This window comes from Bison bison, unplaced genomic scaffold (assembly GCF_000754665.1).
Source record: "Bison bison bison isolate TAMUID 2011002044 unplaced genomic scaffold, Bison_UMD1.0 scf7180017864352, whole genome shotgun sequence".
In the NCBI taxonomy this organism is placed as follows: domain Eukaryota; kingdom Metazoa; phylum Chordata; class Mammalia; order Artiodactyla; family Bovidae; genus Bison; species Bison bison.
The window spans coordinates 1,807,973-1,817,843 of NW_011494924.1; the positions used below are offsets into that span (position 1 = coordinate 1,807,973).

Sequence of the window (9,871 nt, forward strand, 5' to 3'; positions counted from 1 at the left end):
TGCAAGAAAGGGCTAAGGTGGAAAGTTGGCTTCCTGTGAATCTTCAATGCCAGGATGAAGGAGGCTCCTAACTGGTCTACATTTCCTCTATTTTCTTCCTCTTCAGCCAGGTTATTCCTTTTCACCTGTGGTTCGAGACCTGCTTTTCTTCTTGTGTGATTTCCCCAGGGAACCTGGGAGAACTGGGGATAGAGGGGAGCAGAAAGGGGAAACGACAGCATCCAGGTGCTTGGAGAGGGATGTCTCACTCTCTCTGCTTCTCTTTGTTTCTTTCTTTATTTTTTTTTTTAATCTTTTGGCCATGCTGCATGACATGTGGGATCTTAGTTTCCCAACCAGGGATCAAACCCACGGCCCCTGCATTGGAAGCGTGGAGTCTTAACCACTGGACCCCCACTCCCTCAGAGGGAAGTCCCCGCTTCTCTTTTTGATTTGGTCTCTGCCACTGCTTTTTGTTGAGACTTGACCAGTGCTCTCCTTTCCCTGGGCCTCGGTTTTCTGGATGTACAGAGAAGGCTGGACCAAAGAGTCCCAGAGTGCATCCTGTGGTTCCCGCTCTCTCAGTTTTCTTGCTCTTCTTTCCTGGGCATGCGGACATTTTTCTGGGTATATCAGACTCCCTGAGACTTGGTTTCTCTCCCCCAGTACATCAGTCTTTCCAAATCTCTCCCTGCCTTGTCCCTGCCCCTGTCAGTCTGAATCTCAACCTCCCAGTCTCTGAGTGGAGCGAGTGTCTCTCTCCGCCTTTGTGATCCCTTGACAATGGGAGGTAAAAATAGCCCAGGGGCCGAGCTGGTGGAGATAAAAGGGAATTTGCCTTTTGTGTCCTGTGGCCAGGCTGGGGGGGCTGTGACACGTGGAGATTGCTGACATAGCTCTCCTCCGCTGACCTTGACGGCAGCAATAAAAGGGGAAGCCCAGCTCCCAGCCCTCACCGTGGTGCCGAGGTGGGTGATCAGGGCTGGAGTGGGAGCCCAAGGGAGGGCAGATAGGCTGGTGGGTGAGGGTGCTTGTGGGTTGGCACCAGTCTCTCCATTTCTGTGGGAGAGGATGCTCTGGTGTCTGAGAGGGTGCGTGCGTGTGTTGGGGGCTTACCAAAGAATCACCTACTATTAGGTCTTGTGGGTTGGTTGATCACACCCCAGTTTGGGGCCCCTGCCCTTAGTCCCCTCTCCATGCCATCTTCCAGTGCCTGCTGACTTGGACCACCTTGAACCTCCAAGATCTCTGCTGCTGCATCCTCCGCCTCTCAGTGCCACTACCATGATGGATGTGAGTGAACTTGGGGAGTCTGCACGCTACCTCCGCCAGGGCTACCATGAGCAGATGAAGGTGCACACCGTCCTGTGGGATGGTAAGTGAGGGCAGAGGTGGGCAGAGCCACAGAGAAGTTCTTAAGGACTCAGAACAGGAGTGAGGAGGGGTGGCACTCCACTCAGGTCTGAAGGAGCCCTCTGGCCTGACAGCTTTAGCCCCAAGAAGAAAATCCCAGGGACCTAGTATACCTCACTTGGGTGTCTGTGAGCAAGCCTTGGTTTGCTCCTCTGTAAAATGGGACAGTATCGCCTGCCTCCTGTGACTGCAGTCCGCGGCCAGAGCCTGAGGCTTCTGAGATGAGAGTGCCTGGTATGTGTGCGGGCTGCCTTCACGTGTCCATAAAACCTGTGCTGGAGTTATTTTTAGTGCTTTCCCTAGAGCCAATCCCTCTGTTTATTAGGGACAGGAATAAAGGCGACTATTTATGACCCGGTTTGCTCATAGGACAATAATAACAATAGGCAATGTGTATCAAGCACTTATTGTGCGCCAGGCCCAGAGCAGATGACTTTCCATGAATCACTGCAACAACCTGGGGAGGTGGTGACCAGGGCCAGGGCCAGCTTCGTGGGCGTGTGACCTCTGCAGCTGCACTGGGGGCCTTTTACTCTTTGCTATCAGCATCTTGAAATTTTAAATTATTTCTTAACAAGAGGACTTGCATTTTAACACTGGAGCCTGCAAGTTATGTAGTTGGTCCTAAGGTACTTGGCCAGTAGGTGACAGGATACCTGAGTCTTTAACTTTCACGATGCCTTTAAACTACCATGAAATATGGGCTCCCTGGAGCTCTGGGACCAGCTGCCTGGGCAGGAAGGAGCATAAGACAGACTTACAAGATGCAGGGCTTGAGTCTTGGGTGAAATAGGGGAGACAGAACCCACTAATATTAAGTGCCTGATACTGAGGGTTGCTCCAGAGGAGAACTTAAGGCAATGCTTACAATGTTTTGCCTTTGAGGGACAGGCCCAGAGAGAATGAGGGATTTTCCACAGGTCGCAGGGCAAATACAAGAGAAGCATGAATCTGAACCAAAGTGTGTAATCCAGGGCTGTGGGGGACCCTTACTTCAGTCAGGGGATTCTTTGAGGAGATCTCTAGGGAAACCTCCCAGTGCTGCCTTTTCAGGACAGAGGGTCTGGAGGGATCTTTCCTGGGTACTCCTGTGTCCTGATAGAGGGGCTCCTAGGCACACAGCTCTAGGGACACAACAGGGGAACCCAGTTGGGCCCCCAACCCCTGGATGTGCATCAGTCTCTTTCAAAGCCCCAATGCTCTCCCGGAAACCAGGGAAGAAGCGGGTCTGGGTACCTGATGAACAGGATGCTTACGTGGAGGCTGAGATCAAGTCGGAAGCCACTGGGGGCAGAGTCAACGTGGAGACCAAAGACCAGAAGGTTTGGCTCCCCCCTTTTCCTGGAATTAGCTCCTCTGCCTCCTGGAGGTGTAGCTCCTGGAAGGCATGCTCTGGATGAAAGGGGGTCTGGGGGTGTACAGGGGTGAGAGGCTGAGGTCACTTGGTTCCTGCCCCCACGATATGGCCTTCCTGGCAGGTGCTGACGGTTCGCGAGGCTGAGCTGCAGCCCATGAACCCGCCCCGCTTCGACTTGCTGGAGGACATGGCCATGATGACGCACCTCAACGAGGCATCCGTACTGCACAACCTGCGCCAGCGTTATGCTCGCTGGATGATCTATGTGAGCCTGGAACCGAGGAGGGGCCACGGGTGGGATGGGGCTGTGCGTGGTGGGGCGGGGCGGTACCAGTCAGGGCGGGGCTAGAGCGAGAGCCACAGCTCGGCGGGGTCGGGACCGTGGGGAGGGCGAGGGGCTGTGTGTGGTGGAGGAGCAGGGCTAGAGGTAGGGTAGGGTGATGTCATGGGGCTGAGGGGGTGGGGCCCCCGGCTGGTGGGCGGAGCTGGAGGGGGGGCTGGAGGTTTGGCTACCGGACTGTAGGGAAGGAGCGGCAGCCGCCGAGTCGCTGGGCAATGGGCTGTGGAGGTGGGACCACAGGCTGAGGGCAGGAGTGAGAGCTAGGGCGGGGCCAGGACGGCCACAGAGGTGTGGCGTCGCACCTTAGGCAGCTCATTTTGGAGAATTTTTGCAAAGATCATAGTTTTGCGAGGGCTAGAGCTTGAGGACGGGAACTTGGCCTCCAATAACCCATCTATACTCTCTCTCCCCAGACATACTCGGGCCTCTTCTGTGTCACCATCAACCCCTACAAATGGCTCCCTGTCTATACAGCCTCCGTGGTAGCAGCTTACAAGGGAAAGCGCCGCTCGGAGGCCCCGCCCCACATATACGCGGTGGCGGATAACGCCTACAATGACATGCTGCGCAGTAAGGGCTGCCTTGACTCCTCTCCCTGAGTCCTCTTTCTCTCCTGAGACCCTTCCCCCGGCTCCCGGCTCCCCTTCCCTCCACTCGCACTGCCCTCTTTTCCATCCCGCTGGACACTGAAGCATAGTCGTTCTGTGTCTTCAAGTGGGAGCTGGCCTGCAGTCTGAAGGTTCCCACCTGGTCCTTCCCATTTCTGGCTCTGGGTGGCGGAGGGGCTGTCCCAGCACCAAGGATATCCCAGGTGTTCCACCTGTGGCTGGTCCCTCACTTTGGCTAACTTCTCTGTCTCCTCCCCTTTCTTCCAGACCGAGAGAACCAGTCCATGCTGATCACGTGAGTGTGGGGCTCTGGGGATGGGGTGGGAAATGCTGGCCATCTGGCAGGAAGGGATTGGAACTAAAATCATTTCCCGAGATTGAATAATTGAATACAAAGTGCTAAGGGCAGGGGTTTTACCACCTAGAGCCAGTGTCCCAGGTGAGGCTAAATTATAGCGTCTTCTCTGCCCCTGTTCTGAGCAGATAAGTAGAAAAGGAATGCCAGACTGATCACCCACCCTCATACCCCCTGTTCCTAGGGCGTGGAATCTTCTCTAACCTTGATCTTTGGGGAGTTCTGATTCTGGCTCAAGGAGGGGGGAGGAGATCCCCTTCCCTTTCCTCTTTATTTTAGTCGGTCAGTCATGTCTGACTTTGAGACCCCATGGACTGTAGCCCATCACACTCCTCAGTCCACGGGATTTCCCAGGCAAGAATACTAGAGTGGGTTGCCATTTCCTCCTGCAGGAGATTTTCCTGACCCAGGGATTGAACCCATATCTCTTGCATTGCACGAGTCTTCTTTACCACCAAGCCACCAAGAAAGCCCTTCTTCTTTATTACCAGCTTCTTATTTCTGAATCTTATTTATAACCCTTTGTTTGCCTCCTTGGGAAAGTGGTAGAATTCTCACATATCAAGTTTAGGTCCAGCCAAGCCAATATGGACATCGGTTGTGCGTGAGTGTGTGTATGTGTGTGAGTGTGCAGCCTGTTGGTTAAGAGTAAAGCCTTTGAAACCAGAAAGACCTGGATTCAAGTTCTCATGGGTCCACTTCCTGCTGGTGCCCTTGGTCCTCTGAATCTCATCAGTAAAAACAGGACAGTCCTGCTTACCTACTGCAGAGCTATAGGAGTCAGCCGGTGAATGTTTGCACCTGGCACCCAGCAGAAACAGCTACATGACCTCTCTGAGTCACATCCCCTTCTCTATCAAGAGGGTGATGATGGCGCCTGCCTTACAGGGTTCCTGAGGCTTCAGTGAACCAGTTCAGGTGAAGCACTCGGCCCAGGGCCTGGCAGTAAGTTAGCGCTCAGTAAACAGTGGCATCATGTGTTTTCTCATCTCACTGGGATGATTTATGCTGGTTTGTTTTGTAAACAATTCAACACCTCTGGGAGCTGACCCATCTCTGAGGAGTTTTGGGTTGGGGGGCTCCTGAGTTGGGAGCTGGGTGTGGGGAGGGCAGAAGCACCCTGCTGGAGAAGTAGGGTGCTGGGGGTGGGAGGAATTAGAGTAGCCAGATGGACATTGGTGATTCATGTTTGTGTCGTCCAAGGGGAGAATCGGGGGCCGGTAAGACCGTTAACACCAAGCGGGTCATTCAGTACTTTGCCATCGTCGCTGCCCTGGGAGACGGGCCGGGCAAGAAGGCTGTAAGACTTGCCCACGCGGGCACTGCTCCCTGCTGCTTCTCACTGTTTTTCTTTTCTTTTTTTTTCTCCTTTTCTTCTTTTTTTTAAAAGTTGATTCCCCAGAGCCTCTCGCCCTGCCTGAGCCTCCCACCCTGGTGGCAGACTCTGGCCCGAGCAAGGCTTGACCAGAGAGGCTGTGGCCATTCTCTGTCACGTGACGCAGATCCAGGCTTGCCTTACTGTTCCCATCTGAAATGCAGAGGGGCGGGACCACATTGCTAGTCCTCAACATTTCATGCAATTTTTCCCTTTCATATTCTCACGACCTTCATATTTTAAAAGTTTACCAAGCAAGCTGTTTTTACCAAGAAGTAATAATCGGTTTCTTGGTTTTCATGCTCCAGTTACCTGCTGTCAATCAAACAAGGCAGGTTTAGCCAGAGCCAAGGGCACTTGGCCTTCCCAACAGTCAAGATTAAGGGCAGTTTTGCACCCTATGATTTCTTTATGGTTTTTGAAATTTTCTGAAACAATGGGGGACCAGTATTTTGGGGTTTTTTATTTGTTTTCAAGGTGCAGTTTTCCTTCCTAGCCCTATGGCCAGCTGTTTAGAGATGTGTGGGCACTGCACCCCCACCCCCAAATGGGTTGACTTTTCTTTCCAGAAGCCTAAGGCCTCCGCCCACCCAGCCCTCACTCCTGGTCTTGTTGAGCCTTGCTTTTATTCTGGGGCATTTTTCTTTCTTCTTTTTCTTATCTTTTTTTCCATTTAAAGTTTTTTTTTTTTTTTTTCCTTTTTCTTTTTGCCTTTTCCTGTTTTCCCATTTGATTTTCTTGTGATTTTTTTTTTTTTTTTCAGTTTTGGGTTTTTGTTGTGGTGGTGGTTGTTTTTCTTGTTTGGTTTTGTTTTTGCTGTTGACTTTTTTGGTACTCTTTCCTCCTTCCCCTCCACCTCATTTTCCAACTCCCAAAATGTCTCTGAGGATGCTACAGGAAGTTGGGGCTCGGTCCAGGAATAGGAATGGAGGGCGGGAGCTGATGGGGCTGCAGCCAGAATGGGTGAGTCTAGGGGGCACCTGGGCAGAAAGGAGCCCTGCATCGTGGATTTGAGGTTTAGGGGAGCTGTCAGGCAAGGGAGGTAGAGAGAAAGCCTGGCCCACAGGGGCCATGGGCATTGTAGCTTAAAAACCTTATCAACCTGCCTCCCTTCTCTCCCAAATTTGACTACATCTATCAGAAGGAGCCCTATTCAAAAGCCTGGAGCTGAGTGTGTGGGGTGGAGCTCAGGGGAGGGCTCCTGCCATCTGTCTCCTGCCCCTGTCTCCCCAACAACAACTCAGGGGGATTTTTAAGTCTTGGGCTCCCTGGAGGTGAGTGAATCACCAAAGTCTCATAGCATAGGACAGGTGGCATGGCACCTGTCACTCCAGAATCCATTCCTTCCTTTCCCCCCTTTTTTTCCCAGGCTGCTGGGATCCAGGGCAGGGAAGAGATAGAAGGGTAGATGGAGGGAAGATGAGGCTAGGAGAGCAAGTGGGGAGGAGTCCTTTGGTTCAGCAAGTCCCTCTAGATGAGAGACAGGTGGCTTTGGGCGTCATGGGAAGCAGGATGCCTGGACTCAGTGTCTGCCCTGCCCCTGACTTACTGTGTCATCTTGAGCAGACACTTCCCAGCTCTGAGTCTTAGGTTCCTCATTTGCAAATTAGGGCCAATAATATGCACCTGGCGGGGCTATTTTGACTAATACTCGATATACAGTTGTACAGTGAAAATGCACCCAATCATAATAGAAAGGAGAAGTGTGAAGAAGGGCCATCACAGAGGGAGGTCAAGGGTCAGAAGGTTTGGACAGGAAGAGTCTCTTCCAGCCTCAGAGAATCAGGGAAGACTTCCTAGAGGAGGGGGCTTTTGAGCTGGACTCTAAAGGGGAGTAGATTGTAGTCAGGAACCTCTGGGGCTTGGAACAGGGTCAATTCCAGGGGTGTGGGAAATGAAGGGATATGGAGGAGGCCAAAGACAGAGCTTTGGGGCACTGTGGGTAGGGGACACCCACACACAGCTCCTGCCTCAAGCCCCTCCCTGACTAGAGCCCTGCCTGCTCCATTTCTTGCATTTCTCCATCTAACAGCCCCTGGAGGGTCAGGCATAGGGAGTGGGGTGACATTTGGGTGACTAACATTCACTGTCCTGCTAACCCACCCTACTCCCCCACTGCCACACTCCCGCCTGGTGAGACCTCACACCTTCTAACTTTGTCTTCCTTCTCCTCCCAGCAATTTCTGGCCACAAAGACCGGGGTAGGTATGGGGCTGGTATGAGTGGGGCAGACAATTATTATGAAGTCCTGGGGACCCTCCCTCCCCTTCCCCTTCCTCTTCCCCTTCCCAAGCAGAGGTGGTCTGGGATGGGCTAAGACCCAGGACTACGGGGTGAGAGACCCCTCATCCTGCCACCAGGGCACCCTCGAGGATCAGATCATCGAGGCTAACCCCGCCATGGAGGCTTTCGGCAATGCCAAGACCCTGCGCAATGACAACTCGTCCCGCTTTGTGAGTGGCTTTGGTGGGAGACTGGGTGGGGTTGGGGCAGGAGGGTGGGGAGGCGGGGAGACACAAGGTCTGGGGAGCCCTGGGTGGATGGAGCAGCACTGCCTGGGCCCCCGACTGAGGCTGCTCCTCTGCCCACAGGGCAAGTTCATCCGCATTCACTTTGGTCCCTCTGGGAAGCTGGCATCAGCGGATATTGACAGCTGTGAGTTCAGGAGAGGGAGGGGAAGAAGGAGGATGGGAGGGGCCCAGGCCTGCACCTTCCCACTTAGATTGAACAAGTTTCATCAAGTCTTTGGGGCTCCCACCTGCCCCAGACGCTGCTCTTCATCCTCAGGCCACTGCCGAGCTCATGCCACCTCACCTCTCACCTGGAACTTTACCCACTGCCTCCACGTGATCTCCCAGCCTCCATTCCTCTGCCTGATCTTCTTTTAGCCAGAGTGATCTTTTTTTGGCTACTAATCTGATCACATCGCATTCCTGCCTAAAAACCTTCTCCAGATCCCATCACCTTAAGATGGAGACCCCCACCCTTACTTGGCGGGTCAGACTCCTTGTGATTGGGCCCCTCCCCCTACCACAACCCCAGCCTTTTCTCTGACCCTCCATCCAGCAGACCTGTGCCCCTCCTGCCCAGCCTCATCTCTGGGCACCTTGAGACCCTGTCCTGCCAGGAAGGTCTCCCCCAGTGTGTCTCTGCAGTCATCGCCTATCCCTGACCCAGTCCGGCTATGCAGACACTGGGTGCCCAGGTCACATGCACAGAGGGACCCCTCCACATTGACTGCTCCCCATCTTGGGATGCAGGGCCAGATCCTGACGGACAAGCATAGGCAGGTGGTAATGGGAGGAAACGTCGTAATTTACACCCTGATGGGCCCGTGTGCAAACACACCAAGGCTCTGCTCTCTGCACACACTGGCACACCAGCACACCTCTGGGGAAAGGAGCAGTCTGTGGGTGGAGGAATGACAGCCTAGATGAAAGAACAGCCTAGATGAAAGAACAGAAAAACCAAGATCCACACGCAGGGGATTTCCCCGATGGTCAGTTAGGACAGTGAAGATTTTGACAGTCCCTGGTCAGGGAGTTAAAATCCCACAAGTCAAGTGGCCAAAAAAAAAGACCCCTACACAGACACCCACATTAATACACGCACACTGGTGTACAGACACACACATTCCCACACTGTGGCACATGTGCCAATGGAGAGACCTCCCACAGCACATGCCGGGGGTGTGTGCAGACACGGCACCTCCATGTGTGCAGACACCCTTGCCCCCTGCTCCTCAGCCCTGGTGGGGTGACCCACTCGGGACAGTAGGCCAGCTCCTCCCTTTCCCCCAGATCTCCTGGAGAAGTCACGGGTGATCTTCCAGCTGCCCGGTGAGCGAGGCTACCACGTCTACTACCAGATCCTTTCGGGGAAGAAGCCAGAGCTGCAGGGTGAGGGCCAGCAGCCCGACGGGGTGGGAGTCAGAGCCCGCCGGTCTGGGTGGCAGTGGGGCTGCCCAGCCCTGTCCCGGGCCCCGACAGACCAGGCCCTGGGCTGCCTGTTCCCCTGCTGTTCTGGGGTCTGTGACATCCCTTCTTCCCTAGAGACGCAGCACTCCTTCTAGCCACCCACCCGCTTCCTGGGATTTCTGGTTCCTGCTGAGCCCTCCCCCTCGCGCTGGGGAACAGGCACCTCAGCACCTCTGCCCTGGTCAGGTTGTCTCTCTTGTCCTGAGACTAGAAAGGTTTCCCCCAGCACCAAGCAGGGAGCAAGGGCTCCATCTGGGCCTGGCTTACCTCTCTTGCAAGCCCCTCGAGGGCAGAATCTGATCCTCCCTGTACCCGAGAACCCAGACGGGGTCTGGGCCGGAGGGGTGGCTGTGAGCAAGGATCAAAAGGTGAGTGAGAGCTAGGGACTGTGGCTCTTTCCCCAGACTCATAAAGAAAGAGAAGCCTTGGGCATTAGAGTGGAGGAGAGAAACTCCGGGTACAAAATC

General features: G+C 54.0%; 1 protein-coding gene across 1 annotated transcript in view; it reads left to right on the forward strand.

Annotated features, from left to right (window-relative positions):
- Positions 1–960: 960 nt before the first annotated feature.
- The window catches only part of MYH7B (myosin, heavy chain 7B, cardiac muscle, beta), a 24,798-nt gene continuing 15,887 nt past the window's right edge, over positions 961–9,871 (forward strand). Inside the window, exons 1-9 of the mRNA XM_010855013.1 lie at positions 961–1,354; positions 2,608–2,714; positions 2,871–3,014; positions 3,503–3,659; positions 3,965–3,992; positions 5,256–5,352; positions 7,788–7,880; positions 8,019–8,082; positions 9,228–9,326. Of these exons, the coding sequence (XP_010853315.1) occupies positions 1,264–1,354; positions 2,608–2,714; positions 2,871–3,014; positions 3,503–3,659; positions 3,965–3,992; positions 5,256–5,352; positions 7,788–7,880; positions 8,019–8,082; positions 9,228–9,326 (880 nt within the window). The 5' untranslated portion in view covers positions 961–1,263. The remainder of the gene's footprint in view (positions 1,355–2,607; positions 2,715–2,870; positions 3,015–3,502; positions 3,660–3,964; positions 3,993–5,255; positions 5,353–7,787; positions 7,881–8,018; positions 8,083–9,227; positions 9,327–9,871) is intronic.